The 19,581-nt window shown below is 37.6% G+C and overlaps 2 protein-coding genes across 2 annotated transcripts; both read left to right on the top strand.

Moving 5' to 3' along the window:
* Positions 1-517: 517 nt before the first annotated feature.
* LOC143603215 (wall-associated receptor kinase-like 14) lies at positions 518-1,906 on the top strand. Its single transcript, XM_077080090.1, has 2 exons — positions 518-589; positions 661-1,906. Exons 1-2 carry the CDS (start codon positions 541-543, stop codon positions 1,797-1,799), a joined length of 1,188 nt encoding a protein of 395 aa, XP_076936205.1. The 5' UTR covers positions 518-540; the 3' UTR covers positions 1,800-1,906.
* Positions 1,907-14,827: 12,921 nt separating this feature from the next.
* LOC143603212 (uncharacterized) lies at positions 14,828-15,295 on the top strand. The gene has a single exon (XM_077080087.1). The coding sequence runs from the start codon at positions 14,828-14,830 to the stop codon at positions 15,293-15,295; it is 468 nt and encodes a 155-aa protein (XP_076936202.1).
* Positions 15,296-19,581: the final 4,286 nt, after the last annotated feature.

The raw sequence follows: 19,581 nt of genomic DNA, 5'->3' as shown, positions 1-19,581 counted from the left end.
AGGCTTGAATCCAACTTCCGCGTTATTTTAGCTGGTCCATTGGTTAGCTGAGTATTAGTTGGACAGTTTACATGGTAATTGGAATCTTTAAATAAAGTAGGTTATCGTTTTCATTTTTGAGAGGACTTTTCATCTATGTAGGCTTTAGGAATGTTCAAAAGGTAATTACTTTGGAATTTTAAGTAGGAATATTCGGTTATTAAGGTCGTTGTGCAGTGAATAAATGGTAATCTACTTGTGATTAGTTTTGAACTTTTCATGATTTTGACTTTAGATGCATAACTTGTATAGTATGTTGAAAAATATAAATCAGATCATATGGAAAGATGCTTTCTTGTAAGGTGTGTATATTGAATGTTGATTTAGTCAAACATGCAACTAATCATTCTTGAATGAGATCCTTCACCAATATTGACTATGCAAATCTTATAATAATTTGATGTTTTTATAATTAGAAAAATTAAAGAATTGCATTAAATATTTAAAAACAATTTATATGTATTTACTGCAACAGTGTCAAATTGTAATGCTTCAAAATACATGTCTGGTGAATGTGGTGGAACTACAAGAGTAGCTGTTCTTGTTGCAGGTAAACAATTTAAATTTTGGTCAATCTTTAAATGTACTTAAACACCATTTAATTATCTCTATACTTTTTAGGGATTATCATTGGAGCTTTATTAGTGTCAGCAATCGCGCTTATTTGTTATTGCATCAGAAAACGAACAAACTTAAGAAAACAAACGAGCGCAAAACGCCTGCTTTCTGAAGCCACAGGGAGCTTAAATGTACCATTTTACCCCTACAAAGAAATCTCACGGGCCACAAACGGATTTTCTGAGAAACAAAGGTTAGGTATTGGAGCTTATGGCACAGTTTATGCTGGAAAACTCAGTAATAATGAATGGGTGGCCATTAAAAAGATTAGACATAAAGAAACACATGGAATTAATCAAGTAATGAATGAAATCAAGCTTTTGTCATCCGTAAGCCACCCGAATCTTGTACGCCTTTTGGGATATTGTATCGATAAAGGCGAGCAAATCCTCGTGTATGAATTCATGCCAAATGGTACCTTATCTCAACATCTACAAAGAGAAAGAGGAAACGGTCTTTCGTGGAAAATAAGGTTGACCATTGCAACGGAAACCGCACAAGCGATTGCTTATCTTCATTCGGCTATGAATCCACCGATTTACCATAGAGATATAAAATCAAGTAATATACTTTTGGATTATGATTATAGATCAAAAGTTGCAGATTTTGGGCTTTCTCGGCTCGGGATGCTTGATGAGTCACACGTCTCGACTGCACCTCAAGGGACGCCTGGCTATGTGGACCCGCAATACCATCAAAACTTTCATCTGTCTGATAAAAGTGATGTTTATAGCTTCGGTGTTGTTCTGGTAGAGATAATCACAGCTTTAAAAGTGGTTGACTTGTCAAGGCGGAACAGTGAAGTCAACTTGGCAGCTCTTGCGGTTAACAAGATCGGGAAAGGTCGGGTTGATGAAATCATAGATCCGTTTTTAGAACTGAACAGGGATGCATGGACGACTTCGTCGATCCATAAAGTTGCTGAGCTGGCATTTCGATGCTTAGCTTTTAATGGGGATGTGAGGCCTTCGATGACTGAAGTTGCAGATGAGTTGGAACAGATTAGAGTCAGTGGGTGGGGCCCGGTTGACAATTATATACGCAAAGATAAAGACAGCTCGCCTGTGACGGTGCAAGACGGGTGGTCAAGTGAGCAGAGCTCACCCTCAACCAGTAGTTTGTTAAGCAACATTGTCCAATGAACGTTAAATTGTTTATCAGTCATCTTGTAAATATTAATATTATGCTTTTGAGTTATGACCTCTTGTTGGTTTTGTTTAATATTTATGTAAGATGCTTATGTTAGATCATTGGTTGAACCGAAGAATATAAACAGCAGACTTGTATGTAGAGGTATAACAAGGATGCCCAATGAAAATCGTTATTTTCAATGAGTACCCCCCCCCCCCCCAATGTTTTGATTAAACGTTGATAACAAAGTCTTAGTGAACTATAAAAGATTTTAAAGTGTGGGCAGAAAGTAAAGACAGGTTAATGTGTTACAGGGTGGTGTGTAAGGACTGTGGGAAGTTCGGATGGGGCGGTTGTGGTGAGCATGTGAAGTTGGTGTATAGGGGTATAGAACAAGGTAAGCACTATATGTGTCGTCGTTGGCCTGGGGTTGTAATTGCTCCATCTGGAACGGCTTCGGCTCCAGCCACTGCTTCCACTGCTACTGTCGCCGCTACATCTACTGCAGGTAATCGTGGTTCTATGTATACGGCCACTTATTTGTTGCCTGTATAGTTTCTAAACCTTAAAAGGTTTGATGACTGTAACATAGATTTCATGTTTCTATATTGGCAGGATAGATTGATGGTTACGAAAGGCGATCAGTTAAAAGGCATTATGATGATGTCTTTGTGTTGGTGGTTTGCCATTTTTTGTTTTGATTTTTGAAATGCAACATCTATAACATTCAATAAAACTTTCGCGAATGTTGTTTCACTTATGATTTTTCAAAAGTAATTCAAGTATGCTGTAAGATGTGTTTTAATAAATGTCCAAACTGGTCGTAGGTTTGATTCCACTTTGGTCGATAGGTTTTAAAAGTTTCAAACTGTGGTAAATGGTTTGGAAAACAGGCCACATGAAACCGGATCGAACTGTAAGATTGGTATAGATTTTATTCTTGTTGATACATATTAGGTATAGTTAATTATTTATATTGCAGCATTTGGTTTTAATTGAATTCAGATGGGTGATATAGCTAAATGAAGTGTCTAATGGATATCTAATTTTTCTGTACATCTGTTCCTGTTTTGAAGTGAATTCAACTATTTTGACTTCTGTTTCCTGTTTTGAACTAATTTTTTAATGTATGATATCTAATTCAACTATTTTGACTTCTGTTTCCTGTTTTGAAGTGAATTCAACTGGTCGTAGGTTTGATTCCACTTTGGTCGATAGGTTCGGGTCGTGTCGGTGGTTCGGTTTGGGTCGGCGGTTCGGTTCGGGTCGGATCATACAATATGATATCTATATATCTATTTTTTTTTTCATTCATTTAAAAATGATTGTTCTTACAATTAAAAAAAACTAGACCTAAAATATTCATAACAACACGAGAGCCGAGAGGAGGGGTGAGTACCTTAGAAGAAGAATTACAAAGCAGCTTGACGACCTTTAAAATTAACCGACTCACTAGTTGAAGCTCTGTGACGTAACTCGCTTGTTCATCATCCTTTTTTTTTAAGAATAAATTGTATCTTGTTTTTTCATGATTTACCTAATTAAGAAGATTCAATAGGGTAAGTTAGAGTAAAATTTCACCATACAATACCAATTACAAGCTTAACTGACTAATTTCCCTAAATCCCCAATTCACAATTGCAAACCCTAATTTTATAATCCTTGAACTATGTTTAACAACACAAAGGTAAAGCAAATAAACTATTACATTGTGGTGGACCGGGGACCGTGCACGAGCAGTGGCGGTGGATGAGTGGCGGATGGGGTGGGCCCATTTGACTTTTTTTTTTTAAGTTTTGTTACGTAACAATCAACAAGCCCCTAATTTTGAGTTCTATTAAAAACTAAGTTTTTTTACAATTTTTATAACTTTTGTTTATAAAAACCGTGAGGTTTTATAAAAAAAATCAAACGATAGGGTATTATATTTAAAAAAAAAAATTGATGGTGACCGGTAGCTTTTTGGAAAAATAAATTGGCAGTGACCGCGCTTAATACCTATAAAAATTTTTGGTAAAAGTCACGAAATTTACCCTATTAACAGAAAAACCGGCAGTGACCAGGGTTACCCCCGGTCCCTTATGAGCTTCACCCTTTGATCCGATGTTGTTCGGGTCGCTGTATATCACAAACACTAAGCAATTTTCGTACAGTTATTTTTCTTTCTGTTATCAACAAAAGCCCAATAGAGCCCAAAGTATTTATTTTATTTTCTTTATACTTACATCTAGAGGTGTATAAAACCGGTTTTAAACCCAAACCGAACCGGTTTGGTCAACGGTTGGTTAAAACCGGTTTGACTCAAACCGGTTCGGTTTATAAACCGGTTTAGACACAAGACAGGCCGACCTGGTCACGTCGGTTCGGTTCGGTTTTAAGCCGGTTTTAAACCGGTTTTTCTCAAACTGGTTTGGTAGATCTTAAGGGAAACCGGTCTTGAAACTGGCGATTTGGGTCGGTTTGAGGGAAACCGGTTTTAAACCCAAACCAATTCGGTTCGATTTGCCTAAAACCGGTCCCAAACCGGTTTTTTTGTACACCTCTTAAGAATCAAATAAATCCCACTCACTCTTTGTGCATGTATTAACGAGCATGTTTGTTCACGAGCCAAGTCGAACCGAGCGAGGCCTTGTTCGTTGCTTGGCTCGTTTACAAATTGAACCAAGCCGATTAGCTCAAAATCAAACCGATCCAAAATCAAGCGAGCATTTTCCAAACGTTTTTTGTGCAATATCGAGTGAGTTTCTGAATATTACTTTTCCTTTATTTTCCTTTAAAGTATTTTTATAAGAAACAAATTTGAAATTAAATATAATGTGTACATGAAAATAAATTAGTAGTTTTAAAAAAAGCCTAGTAATAGCTTGCAAATTTTTATAAAGTTATAGTTTGATATTTGATATAATGTATAGAAAATAATTAATAGTTAAAAAAATATTTATATAATTATGTATACACGAATGTATAATTTGTTTTTATAATTATCTTGAATAGTGAAATATTCGATACTAAATATAATTATTTTTTAGTTATTAATTATTTAATGTACTTTGAGATATTCGATACTTAAAAAGTATTAAAAAGTAATTATATTTAATATATAATATTTCAATATTTAAGATAATTATTAAAACAATAAGTTTGCGCATATATAATTATATATAAAATAATTATAAAAATTCGAGACGCATCGAACCGAGCTGATCTTTATTCGTTGCTTGGCTCGTTTACAAACCGAACCAAGCGGAACGACTCGTTTATAATCGAGCGAAAAAATGATTGAGCATATTCCGAGTAATTTCCGAGATAGTGAGTTCGAGCAACGAACGTTTAGACAGCCCTAGTTAAATGCACTCTCCTCTTCCCAGCCCATGACCACCAAAACTTCCTTTAGCAATGATTTCGCTTAATGCCATACCCTCTGTCATCTCTTTGAGAAATGACAATCCTGGCGTAAGTTATCATGGCAAAATTTTTCTTCATGGCTGCACCGAGAAACATTCTTTACTATTGATAAAGGGGAAATAAGTTATATGGACATGTTTGACCATACTTATAAGAAAATAGGCATGGAACAAAAAGAACTTAGTAAAATAGGCAAAGCCAATAGAACAATGACACCTAATCGTTTTGGGCATCACTAGGCACCGGTGTAGCTCGGACGGAATTTCATGCAAAAATGAGTTGGCAACACCTTATCATGCCATGTGTCTCGACGAAGCTACGTTAGTGCCTAAAAGCAAATAAAAGGGGTACACAAGTCCTTTGTCAGCCAAGGCTCTAGTCAGTAGACCCAACTACGCAGGGGCAGACCCACATTGAGAAGATCAGGGTCACATGATGATGGTCGGTTCATTTGTATATATGTTAGTTCGTTAATTGTGTAGTTTTAGTTGTTTATTGCACGAACTTTGGTACTTTATACGTGTTTGTTATATTTTAGGTTATAGGTGATTAAACAACTATTTTGGACCTGCATGAGCACGGAATGAAGACCCGGGATGACCAGCACGCGAAACGAAAGAAGGAATGAAGTTTGCTGGTGAGGAGACCAATCGCGTACGTGACGAGATGGAAGAGAGCCTATTGCGTATCGCGATGGGCTAGTTTTTTTAGGCAGCGTTGTCTTTATCGCGATGAACCCCTGAAGACCCCACCACGTACGAGACTGGTGCCACGAATGGGAAAATTAGGGTTTTGTGATAAAATATGTTTTGGCGACCCTATTTGTATCCAACTTCTTCCAGAGCAGTTTCCAAGGCAAGAGAGACCAATTCCATCCTTCGGATTCATCCCGAGATCATCTGCAGGACCTACACATTCAGTATTAAAGATCTTGTGATGTCGAGTCGCGGCTAATCTTCTTGAATCATACCCGGGATTTAGAATTGTATTTTTTAGTTTTCTCATGTGTTTTAGAACGAATGATTTGTAATTGTCTTTGATTAATCTATGAGTGTTGATGTCTAATATTAATGTGCACTCAGTCGTTTAGGTTTATTTCGATCAGAAAGATTAATTTGCCAGTTGTTATGATAATTGCTTATAGAGTTGTTTTGACTAGTTTGAATATGATGAAACATACAATTGCCCTTAGTTGGGTCACACTGGCAGGGACCGTTTGATAACCAGTTCCGTGTGTTAGCGATTGTTGATGCCTAAGGTTTGCCTAGTTAGCTAATTTGTATTGATCATTGATAATTAATCTATTATGTTAACATGAGATTGTTGTTAATTTACTTACTTGAACCCTGGGTTTGATTTGTCTTTATTAATTGCTTGAATTTGCTAAGTTTACTTATTTGTCATTTAATCCAACTATTTGCTAGTGTAATCAGCACGGTTAAATATCACTTTATAATACTAGAAACTGGTTGCATGTCACAATGACCACATACTCCCCGTGGTTCGACACACCCTACTTACCCTAGCTTGCTTAGGTGAGATTAGGAACTTGATTTTATTGTTTTTTACTAAATAGCGACAATCTAGCATCAGATGACCTCATTGAATTCGCAACATATAAGCGCATATGACCAAAAAGTTGAGTGATTCCGTAATAACTTGTTTTTACCCCATATTAACATTTATGTAAATGCAATGATTTTTTTTTTCTCATTTCTAACAACTTCATAATTGTATTATGTCTTCTTAAATTTATGTGTTTTTATTATGGCATCGTATTTTTTGATGTACCTTGAACCGACTCGAAAATCAAAATGTCTAGTTTTGAGAAATATGATTACTAACAAAAGTGATGTTACACCCCGGCTTAGGGCCTAAGCGTATGACCAATAGTTGGTACCTATTTTACATATACATTAGAGTTAAGTTCTTTTAGCGGAAGTCTTTTGAATAAAATATTATTATATTGAAAACTTGAGATTCAATACCCATTTAAATATTTCAAATACCTGTCATTTGAAAATATCATTCTTTATAATATTTTAAATAAAACATCTGAGCCATCAGATAACGTCTGATGACTATATCACCAATCTTCTAATCTGTCTTGCTTGTCTGTTATAACCTTTACTGTATCCCTGAAATGTGGGGAAAATACGTCAGCTATATGCTGGTGAATAACACTGACTCAATAAAATGTTTCATAATTCATCCTAACATAATTACCAATAGCGTTCAACTACTCAGTGGGCCTCATCCCATCTCACTGGAACTAAAAATACCCATAGACCACATAATCGGACTTCACTCGCCCTCGAGACAGTCACTTGCCTCATGGTCATGTCTGTAGTGTGCCAACTACAGAACATATATGTAAGGATCCAGACACGTGTGTATTTTAGCTTGAGTGTTTAGTACTACCTTGTATCAAAACGTTTTAGAGGATTTGAACTAGGGGTGTGTTATTTAACTGTACCCGAATAACAAACCCGAACCGAAGCAACCCGAGACCCAAATAACCCAACTTGAATTCACCTAAATCGATTAAACTTCTAACCCGAACCCGAGATAAAATATTCGGGTCGGTATTTGGGTTGAAATACCCAGATTCGGGTTGACCCGAATAACCCGAAGTAGAATATATCGATGCATGTATCCCTAATTTTATAGGGTAGTTTAGCGTGAAGTAGCACAGTGACCTTATGTATTATTGTTCGGTTGTTCTCAAGACTCCAATTAGTATTGGATCTATCGCATGCCAAAGTATTAATGACCATAAAGCATGCGGATAATGTACCTTCAATTCAAAAACTTATATAGTATAGTATTTAAACCAATATTTATTAAGCATGTTTCTTTAATCTACACAAGTATTAATCCACAGGCTACAAAACTCCTTGATCCCGTCTAATGCATTCTTGTATGATAAATTTCATGTTTTGCTAAATAATATGTGCTATTGTTGAATATGGTTGTATATTATGGTTTTATAATGGCTTGGAATATTGTTTTTTAATTTATGATATTGTTAAAGGTGGATTTTTTTTAATTTGTTAAACCCGAAACCTAACCCAAATTTACCCGACCCATATAACCCGAAACCCGAATAAACCGAACTTATTTGGGTCGGTTCTTGGGTCAATTTGTTTTGAGCTCAAACCCGAACAACCCGAAACCCGAATAAATAACCCGAAGAACACCCTAATTTGAACCAACCCTCATGTAAATATTTTCATAACTCTTTACATATGGATAACATTCCATAGTTTGAAGAGTAAATATCTTTAAACAGTTAATGCATTTAGACGTGTTCACGTCATAAAACATATTCATAAAAAGGTTTCGACGTATTCACCTTTGTTCTTGATCAGTGTATCTTACTGGTTTATGCATTCTTGCTATCTCGAACATATAGTACGAGAATAACCTTTGTATAAATATCTAGATTAATGTTTTGAGCTCAAACCCGAACAACCCGAAACCCGAATAAATAACCCGAAGAACACCCCTAATTTGAACCAACCCTCATGTAAATATTTTCATAACTCTTTACATATGGATAACATTCCATAGTTTGAAGAGTAAATATCTTTAAACAGTAAATGCATTTAGATGTGTTCACGTCATAAAACATATTCATAAAAAGGTTTCGACGTATACACCTTTGTTCTTGATCAGTGTATCTTACTGGTTTATGCATTCTTGCTATCTCGAACATATAGTACGAGAATAACCTTTGTATAAATATCTAGATTAATGATCTAGCTTCAGACCTATAGTCTGTTTCGTATAGCTTTAACCTTGACAGATCATTTGTTCTATAAAACATTTGGACTTTTAGTTCCTTTGTTTATTCATCATTTATATACTATGTTTCTTCTTCAGGAAGAAACATCTATATTGGGTTTCTTTTTCAAGAAGAAACATTAATTTAACTATAACCTTTGCATACATTTCTTAATCATAAAGAAATATTATTTTATTCCTTATGTTTTTTAATCACAAAAAAACAATATTTTGATTATAACCTTTACTTATGAAAAGGTATATTATGCTTAACTGTAACCAAGGTTCGGGCTATACCCCCGACTATGGCCCAAGCCATTATAATAATAAAATAATACTTAAGCGAAATCCCTACCTCACACGGGTATTCGTAGTTAGATGCCTAAGATTGATCGAGCAGCACTTCTACTTTCTATCGCATTGTAGAACTTAAACCGTCAGAGCTTCGGAGTTTGGCACGAGGTCGGCACGCTTCCCTAGGCAAAACGTGTGAAGGTGGAATATTTCGGTGTGTGTTGTGAAGTGCCGAACACCCTTCTATTTATAGCTAAAATTCTGCAACTTCGTGTCGTGCGAAGAAAATTTTCGCGTCGCGTGAACCGTCATAAAGTGGTTGAGTCATCAGACGGGTTGCCACGTGTCACCAGGTGCAGCCACGTGTTTCCACGTGTCATGCATGAAGAAGAGCCACTTCGCATCGCGCGAAGAAGTACTATGTCGATTTAACTATTTTGCCTTTCGTGTAGCCCGAAGATCTTGAAGCATAATCTTTCGCATCGCGCGAAGGAGGAAATTTCATATTTTCATTTCAGTCCTTGTGCGAAGTGCAAGTGCGCCATCAAAACACCACATTACACATTACGCCCATCACCCGAGTCTGTGCGTGTTGCCGCTAGGACTAGAGAGAGTGGTTAGGCACATAAGAATATTACTATGGAAACTCTCTTCCTTATAAAGAGCTTCCATTTTCTTTCTTGTTTCCATATGGGATGAACTTTTCTTATTTATACTCATGTGAAAAGCTTTCATTTTCTTCCACCTTTCCATATATGATGAATTTTTCTTAACATGAGATACCTTATTTCTTTATTTCATTTTTCTCCTATTAGTTGTCTTGGAGAATATTTTTAATTCCTTTAACTTTTAAAATGTACATCTTTGTTCCAAAATAAATATGGAATTTCTCAGGATGTTACAAGTGACCGTATAAGACAAAAATAATGTCGGGTCTACCACTGTTGTCAAGGCACCTCCTAAGGCTTCTCCGCCTAGGCAAAGAAGGTGTCTAGCAGGACTGGTTTGGCACCTCAGTTGTCGTTGCAGACAGGCACCTTTGTAGCTCTTTTATTCATGTTACATGTTAATTTTTTTTTGGGTCAAACATGCCTATTTAGGTAAATTTTCACTTGATATACACTATGTGCATGGAAAATGTTATTTTGGACACAAAGTGCGTTCATCTTCATGATCCATGGTTCAGTTCATTGATCTGACGTGTAGCCAGATGTGTTGTTAGTAACTTCCATGAGTATCTTTTCTTAATGGCCCAAAAAGAATCAAGGTTTGTTGGATCTACCAACCGATCCATAATTTTAATCTTTGGAATTGAAATGTGCAATTTTTCCATGTAAGTTCTACACTAGATGAATGGTGCCCTAAATAAATTTCTATTCTCATCAAAAGGTACAAGTGGAAAGATTAAAAAAATATAAAACATACACGTAACAGCAAGTACCGCACCATCATGCCCGACACAACACGGTAGGTCGATCACTAGTTATTAACATATGTCACTTCACAAGTTGTATTTTGAGTCTTTGACCCTCTTGATAAGTTGAAAGTGTTGCGTAACATCACTTGCATAACTGGTGTTATGAACCAATTAACCACAAGCATCGATTGATTTTGTAAATCTAAAGACCACCAAAATGTTTAGACTGCATCAACAACATAATATTAGAAGATAATGTTTTTTCTGTATTAGTCTAGATGAGATACGAATTTTCCGTTTTCGATGTCTTTAAAATTCATGCTTTAACTAAAACAAACACTAAGCAATTTTCGTACGGTTATTTTTCTTTCTTATACTGCCCAAGTAGTTGGAATATCAACAAAAGCCCAATAGAGCCCAGAGTACTTATTTTATTTTCTTTTCTTTTTTACTTACATTCATGCAATTTCCAATAGGCCCAAATGCTTGCATAAAATTCAGATAAAGCCCACTCACTCTTTGTACATGGATTAACGAGCATGTTCAAAGCAGTCTCTAATCTCTTCTTCCCAGTCCACGACCACCAAAACTTCCTTTAGCAACGATTTCGCATAATGCCAGACGGCCCAGACCCTCTATCATCTCTTTGACAAATGACAATCGTGGGGTACGTTAAGCTTAATCATGCCAAAATTATTCTTTTTGGGCTGCGCCGAGAAACACTCTTTGCGATTGAGAAGGGGAAATAACCGATATAGGCATGTTTGACCATACTTATAAGAAAATAGGCATGAAAAAGAACTTAGTAAAATAGGCAAAGCCAATAGAACAGTGACACCAATCCTTTTGGGCATCACTAGGCACCGGTGTAGCTCGGACGGAATTTCATGCAAAAATGAGTTGGCAACGCCTTATCATGCCATGGGTCTCGACGAAGCTACGTTAGTGCCTAAAAGCAAATAAAAAGGGATATACAAGTCCTTTGTCTGCCAAGGCTCTAGCCGGTAGACCCAACTACGCAAGGGTAGACCCACATTGAGAAGATTGGGGTCACAAGACCCCATTGAATTCGCAACATTTAAGCGCATTTGACCAAAAAGTTGAGTGATTCCATAATAATTTGTTTTTACCCCATATTAACATTTATGTAAATGTAATGATTTTTTTTTTTTCTCATTTCTAACAACTTCATAATTGTATTATGTGTCTTCTTTACCCCAACTTTTTTTTTTGGTCAAACATGCTTTTTTAGGTAAATTTTCACTTGATATACACTATGTGCATGGACAATGTTATTGTGGACACAAATTCATCTTCATGATCCATGGTTCAGTTCATAATTCATTGATCTGACGTGTAGCCAGATGTGTTGTTAGTAACTTCCATGAGTATCTTTTGTTAAATGCCCAAAAAGAATCAAGGTTTGTTGGATCTACCAACCGATCGATAATTTTAATCTTTGGGGTTGAAATGTGCATTTTTTTCATGTAAGTTCTTCACTAGATGAATCGTGCCCTAAATAAATTTCTATTCTCATCAGAAGGTACAAGTGGAAAGATTAAAAAATATAATAATGTATGAAGAATCAGTGGCTTGTTTTATAGTCAACAACCAACATCACAGAAAAAGAACAGCCAAAGCTTTCTGTAGCATATTCATAATTACCATTTGTTTAATAATATTCAACCATACGTGTGGATTATGATTTGATGTATAAGTTTGACCATCCCACCAGCCAGATCATACTGCATGGATCACTTCCTTTAATGAATATGGAGCCACGGATCACGGGGATGAATCTTGCTGCAGGTCTCCAGACAACACAGATAAGCATGTTGTAGAAAAAACATTTATATATGACCAACACTTGCATGCATAGGAACAATGTTATTTGTTAAATGTAGTCCTAGTCATTGCTGGTGTTATGTTGCCGGTTGTTTGGTGAACTGTTGAACGTGGATGCTAATTAAATTCGTGAAATCCAGTATGGTTTGGTAGAAATTGCCTCTTGTGAGTGTAGATGTCAAGGTTTCTGAATTATTTAGAGAAATACAATATTTGTCTTTTTAGAAATGAAGACGACTGGTAGCTAGTGGAGCCTAATACAGCTTTGCTGGGCACATGATTTCTGTTTTTTGTGTATTTTTATAAATGATTTAACGTTGGTGAAGCTAATGTGGATGGTGAAATGAATTATAGTATGTTTAAGGGACTTTCCTTGTTGCATGCTTCCTGCTTAATTGCCATAAGTTAACAAACTTTTATTTAGAAATATAACCAAGTGGCAATATATACATGATGCATGGTTATCGTACAAATGAAATCCCTTTAAGAACAATAAGAAGCGTAGAAAAAAAGAGCGCAATAACAATTTGTTAATTACGTGTACAGCGTAACTATACATTATCACAAAAACTAACTTGAATGCGTAATTTTATCACGTTGCAATTTAACAACTAGCTAAAGTGATAAATTTTTTATCACGTACAAGTTTACAGCTAGCAAGAGTAACAAAATTATTCAAATAATACGTCCAATTATGAGTTATTATCATCTTTTACATCTAATTATGAGTTATTACATAATTATGAATTATAACAAACCTTTTATTTAGAAAAAATGGAAAATGACATTGCATCCATGAGTTTGTCAATTGCCAGTGGTTTCATAGCTACACTTAAAATTTGTCCTCTTGTGAACTAGGAAAAAAGTTACTGAACATGATGATAAATGTAAAATGATCATTGGGCAGTATTAGATATAGGAAGAGGACATAGATGTAAATTGATCATGTAGTGGGTATCAAACTATCAGTGGGCCGTAACGGTGCCATATTGTTCTTCTTCCACGTGCTCCTCTCTTGCTCATGCACCGTGGCTATCTGGCTTCAATGAGCTTGCCACGTACATCTCAATATCAACCTTCAACTCACCAATATTAAGAAATTTACCAAAATCCCTTAACTTTCACCTATACGTTTGTCTTTATCCTTCAACAAGACATCCTATGTTTAGAACTTAAGAGTCAAACAAGACCCGTCATGACTCATTATCAAATACATTTCGTGAGGTTTAGAGCACTTGACAACAAAAGAAATTCTCATACGTTCATACGTATTGTCTAAAAATAGCTCCCACATAAGAAACATACGTAATTGTCAACATAAATTTAATGTAATTTAATATATATATTCGAAGTTATCTTCACGAAACCATCTCCGCATGCTATATTTTGATAATAAGATAACAATACATTACATGGGACATGATATTCATTATCTATGGTAATAAGATAACAACAAATGCGCATATATGGTACGTAACAAGCTATAATTTTCAATATTTTAGCCGCAAATGTTGCAACTATCTTTGTTCACTCTTAAGGGGGCGTTTAGGATTCTTTATTTTACCTTCTTATAACTTTTCATTAAGTTAATAAATTACAAAAGTATAATTTATAAAACGTTTCCTTTCATAATATAAGCAATTCCAATCACCTTATTACTTTTCAAAAATTTAATAAATTATAAGTTGATGAAAATAAACAATCTCAACCACTCCTAAATAAATTATATTTTTCTGCTTATGACTGAACTCAAAACCTTTTATTTAAAAGGCCTTAACCTTTGTAACGTGGAATGGTAAATAGCAAGTTAACTATTTATTATTAAAGCAGTCTTTAAATAACTAATTATAATTTATAAGATGCTTTACTCAACTAAAAAAAATCTTACAAAATATCTATTTTAGAATTTGTTGATGTAATAATACTTTCGAATTTTGATTTGATAAATATAATACATTTTACGTTTAAAAATTAAAAAACAATCCGTAAAATCTTTATAAACGCAGTTGCTTATCTGCATACGTCATCCCCCATAACCCCACTGTTTCAGTTGTGAATTATACGTAAAAGAATTTACTGTTTCTTGATGCTCACAGCCTGTCCTCCACAACTAACAGCTGGTGTGGGCCCACCCTAAACTCCAAAGCTTCTTAATTACGCTTTTACCATTTCCTGACGTGGCTTGGCGGTCCACAGTATCATTTCATTTGCATATAAATACACACACCTCCTTCGTCCCCACCCCATTTTCATCTTCATCTTCATCCTCTCTCTCAAAAAAGAGAATAAAAAATGGGAATTTGCAGTTCATGTGATTCAACAGCCGTCGCAACTGCCAAACTAATATTACCCGACGGCACCCTACAGGAGTTTTCATACCCTGTTAAGGTGTCCTACGTTTTACAAAAACACCCGTCCACCTTCATATGCAACTCCGACGAGATGGAGTTTGACGACGTCGTTTCCGCCCTCGGAAACGACGACGTCCTTCAACCGGGTCAGCTTTACTTTGCCTTGCCCTTGACACGGTTGAGGCGGCCACTGCAGCCAGAGGAGATGGCTGCATTGGCCGTTAAAGCCAGCTCAGCATTGGCCAAAAGCAGCGGCGGTGATAAGTGTCGTAAAAATATTTATTTTGCCGCGCCCGCGTGTCCGACTCATACGAAGAGTTCGGGTCGGGTTTCGGATGTGAGGAGTGTCGAGTCTAGAGGCGGAAGAAGGCGGAACTTTACGGCGATGTTGAGTGCTATACCGGAATAGAGTTGAGGATGAAGAAGTTAATGTGTTTGTAAATAGTAAATAATGTTAATGATTTTTGTAGAATCGGGGTTTTTCGGTTTTTTACCTGAAGAAACGTGGATCGGCTCACTGGTAGACGATCAACTTTCCTCGGGTATGAGTATGCTATTTCACCGATGGTTCTCCGGAGTATGAGTTCTTCCACCTACAAAACGAGCAGCACCGTGAACTTACCCCTCAGAAAGGGACAGAGGGGTCCTCTTTGGGGTAACCCTCCGGTGTGAGAATAAGAGATTGTAGGAGAAGATAATAATAATCTGAGAGTGAGTAAGGAATTGGAATGTATTTTCTTGCTTACCTCCCCTTGTGGAGGTGGTGTGGTATTTATAGTGTTAGGGTTTCCAATGATTGGGCTCAGATCCCATTAGGGCCTTTTTGGCCTCCTCCTATTGCTTTGCGCCACGTGTCCTTAGGACACCTGGTGCTTTTTCATTGATTATTCTCTGACCCAGGCATTTTACCTGACCCATGTGCAATCACGTGGTAGCACATGGGTTTTGCTGAGTTGTCCACCTTTCATTGGCAGCTGTCAACATCAGCATATTCTTATTCCTTAAAGGATACCTTCTGGAAGATTGTCTGACGAGCACAATCAAGGTTGTCCTTATCCTGATTTGGATAAGGACGAGGTTGATTATGTGCACGTGTGATATGCGCCTATCCTGAGGATGCGCGAAGTCTTCTCTTTATTCTCACGCGCAGATGTTTCATGCGCAGATGTGATATGCGCAAGCATATGTAATATGCGCCACGCGCAGATGTGATATGCGTGAGCATATATGATGCGTGAGCATGCGATATGCGCCACGCGCAGATGCGTCACGCGCAGATGTGATATGCGTGAGCATATATGGTGCGCGAGCATGTGATACGCGTGAGCATATGTGATGCGTGAGCATATATGATATGCGTGAGCATATGTGATGCGTGAGCATATGTGATGCGTGAGCATATGTGATATGCGCCGTGCGCATAGGTTTTGGCTTTGTGCCTTCATGATATCTTGATTTCAAGCCTCTTGTCTATATCTTGTGGGTTGACCCGCCCCGCTCGATGTTAAGGCAGGTACATACCTCTTCATTACCCATGAAATGAAATCTTGATTAGAAAATTAATGTTCATTATAGTTTAAGTTAACCAGTATTTATGATCCGTGTGTATAAGCCTTTATAATCGTATCGAAAACAGACGTGAATGGTTTACCATTCACTACGGCTAAACGAATACAAATTTTATGTGTGAAACTACGAAAAAGTTTATTATATTCGAAATTTTGTATGATAAAAAACCAAATCTTTTATTTAAGCTTGCGCGTTATAGCAAGAAGTTGATAATATTCCAAAACGTACTTAAAAATGCTTAGCTCGTTGTGGCCAGACTGCTAAACCAAACACACAAATATTAGACTAGATAGTTGATTATATCTGAAAACATACTTAAAAATACTTTAAAAAAATGTCATGTCAAGGGCGTTGTGACTGGACTTTTTAACCAAGCAAAAAACGAGACGGTTACGCATGTATGTTGACAAAATTAACTCGGAATTCAATGTGGTTTTTTTAAAGGCTAAATTCTTTTTTGAAGATTTTAACCCGAGACCTTCTAGCCTCCTGTTTAAAGGCTTTGTTGTCATTAGACTGCCAATCCAATGAAATTCAAATTCAATGTAGTTTGAATTATAAAATTATAAAATGACATAATATTAATTATGATAATTATTATAGTTAAATAAATATAAAAATAGTTTATTAAAATGAGATGGTATTAATTATAGTAATTATTATAGTTAAATAAATATATAAAGAGTCATTTAAGGATTTAACTTGTAATTCAATGGAGTTTGAATTACGAGAGGGTATGATATTAATTATATTAGTAAAATAACATAAAAATCTACCTCCCGTAACCCTACCCCCGACCGCCGCCACTATTCCCTCTCACCGGAAAGTCCTCCCCTCCACCTCACCTCAGCCACCACATCTCACCTCAGCCACCACATCTCTCTTCCACCACACCTCTGCCAACACACCGGAAAACCCTCTCCCACCACACCGCCGCCACTCTTCCTTCAGCCACCACAACTCACCGGAAAACCCTCTTCTCTCACCGATTACAGTCGCCGCCACCGTCCCAGCCGGAAAACCGGCTCTCCGCCACTCAGCCACCACCACATCTCACCGGGAACTCCCACCTCAGCCACCTCCCTCCACAGTTGCCGCCCCGACCCAGCCACTCAGCCACCACCCTCCACAGTCAGCCACCACCCTCCACAGTCGCCGTCCCGACCCAGCCGGAAAACCGGCTCTCCGCCTCACCTCAGCCACCACCACATCTCACCGGGAAAACCGCCCAGCCTCCAACCCTGCTGCTTTGACCACGATCCTCGGCGGCATGGATTCAGAAGAATGGGAACATCCACGTAATCGGAAAGGGAAACGGAATGGTCATCAGGCTCAAGGTAATAACAAGGTTTTATCGAAGTTTTTTGTCTCAAATCTTCCCCCAAAGTGTTCTTCGCAAGACTTAAAAGATGTTATGGGTAGTTTTGGTCGTTACGAAGGTTCCTATATAGCTAGGAAGCTGGATAAATGGGGCAAGAGGTTTGCTTTTGTATCGTTTTCCGAGGTGAAAGATGTCAATCGGTTGGGAGATGAGTTATCAGACGTATGGATCGGTTCGTATAAGTTGTTTATTGCGATTGCTCGGTTTGTGGATGGTGGGAATCTACATAGACCCGATTCTGGTAATAGGAGGAAGACGGCTTCGGTTCCTGTTTATAGTCATGCAAAACCTAGTGGTCAAACAAAACCTAGTTCCGAAGGATCCGATAGGAATGGGGTTCCCTATGCATCAGTTGGTAATGGGCGTTCCTTTGTTGATTCCTTGTTAAATCGGAACAAAGTAGATGAGATTAAGGTGGATGATTCGGTGGAACGGTTTTCTCATTGGAAGGGATGTGCTCTTACGGGGAGGGTGGTGAATCTTCACACGTTAACGTCTCTGAAAAAGTTGGTTCGGAAGCATGGTTGGAGATCATTAGAGATTAAGTATCTGGGAGGGCTTTCAGTGGTGTTGGTATTCTACGTTAGTGGGGATAGGGATGCCTTCCTGAATAACAAAGACAAATGGTCAGACTGGTTTGAGTTTTTAGAACCTTGGTCTGATAGAAATGGAGTGGAGGAGGGTCGGATCGCCTGGCTCCAAGTTCATGGGGTTCCGGCTCAGTTGGTGTTAGACGAGGTATTCGATTTGATTGGAAGCAGATTTGGCAAGGTGGTTCAATCGGCTTCCTTATCAGGTGATGAGAACAACTTATCGTATACTCTCATCGGTGTGTTGAGTAAAGAGTGCAAACGGATTGTGGATCGGGTGGACATTAATTGGAGGGGAAAAATTTTTAAAGTGTGGGTGGATGAAGATGTAGGGGAATGGATACCGGAATGTGTAGTAGAGTATGAAGAGGATGATGGTTCCGTTTTACCGGATGAGGATAAGTGTGATGATAATATCGTGCAGGATGAGTCCCATAATGTGCATCGTGAAGAGGGCGAATGTTCTCAAGCTAATGAGTTTTCTGTCAGGGAACATGCTGTTAATGGGTTGGATGGTTGTGTGAACGATAATTCTAACGTGATGGTCGGTGAATTTTCGAACTCTTATGATCTTTCTAATGAGGAGGCGGTTGAGAATGGTAACGTTGATAGTACTAATGTTTCTGTGTTGAAAGGCAAGGGACAGAAGAAGTTCAGACGGAAATCTTTATTTTCTAATCGGAGTGGGGGTAGTGGTTCTAGGGAGCGTCCTAAGAAGAGACCAAGGGAGGATAAAGATATGTTTGATCTTGATAGGTTTATCGGTATTATGCACGTGCCTTCGGATGTTACTAGGGGTAACGAGACAGGTGTTGAAGGAGTGTTCTTAACACCGGATCTTAACAAAGGGATGTCTACTAATACGGAGGTGGTTCGAGACATCGAGGGAGAGACTGCGGAGGCCTCGATGAATGGTAGAGGTATAGATCCGGTGCAACACCAAGGTCCGATTGAGGTGGAGTTGGAGAAGACCATTGAGCTGAGTAAGGCGTTAGGCGTTGAGAATTTGCAAGATTTTGTTTCTAATGTTAAAGAGGTTCTTGTTTCCGAAGGCTATCAAGAAGGTGTTCAATGAATGTTTTTTCTCTGAACATTCGTGGGTTAGGGAGTTCTAGCAAAGCCGATTGGATTCGAGGTCTTCGAGTCCATCACGAG

Source organism: Bidens hawaiensis, unplaced genomic scaffold, assembly GCF_021521415.1.
Source record: "Bidens hawaiensis isolate Kalapana, Puna unplaced genomic scaffold, B.hawaiensis_p1.1 tig00061048_1, whole genome shotgun sequence".
NCBI classification, from domain to species: domain Eukaryota; kingdom Viridiplantae; phylum Streptophyta; class Magnoliopsida; order Asterales; family Asteraceae; genus Bidens; species Bidens hawaiensis.
Note: the sequence above shows the minus strand (reverse complement) of the source record. Positions and strands in the feature narration are given on the sequence as shown.

What these genes read in the sequence shown, in the direction of transcription:
- LOC143603215 (XM_077080090.1), top strand. Translation starts at nt 541, where the DNA reads ATGTCTGGTGAATGTGGTGGAACTACAAGAGTAGCTGTTCTTGTTGCA. An exon ending in AGTAGCTGTTCTTGTTGCAG is followed by an intron (nt 590 to 660) that starts GTAAACAATTTA and finishes TATACTTTTTAG; the next exon opens with GGATTATCATTGGAGCTTTA.
- LOC143603212 (XM_077080087.1), top strand. Translation starts at nt 14,828, where the DNA reads ATGGGAATTTGCAGTTCATGTGATTCAACAGCCGTCGCAACTGCCAAA.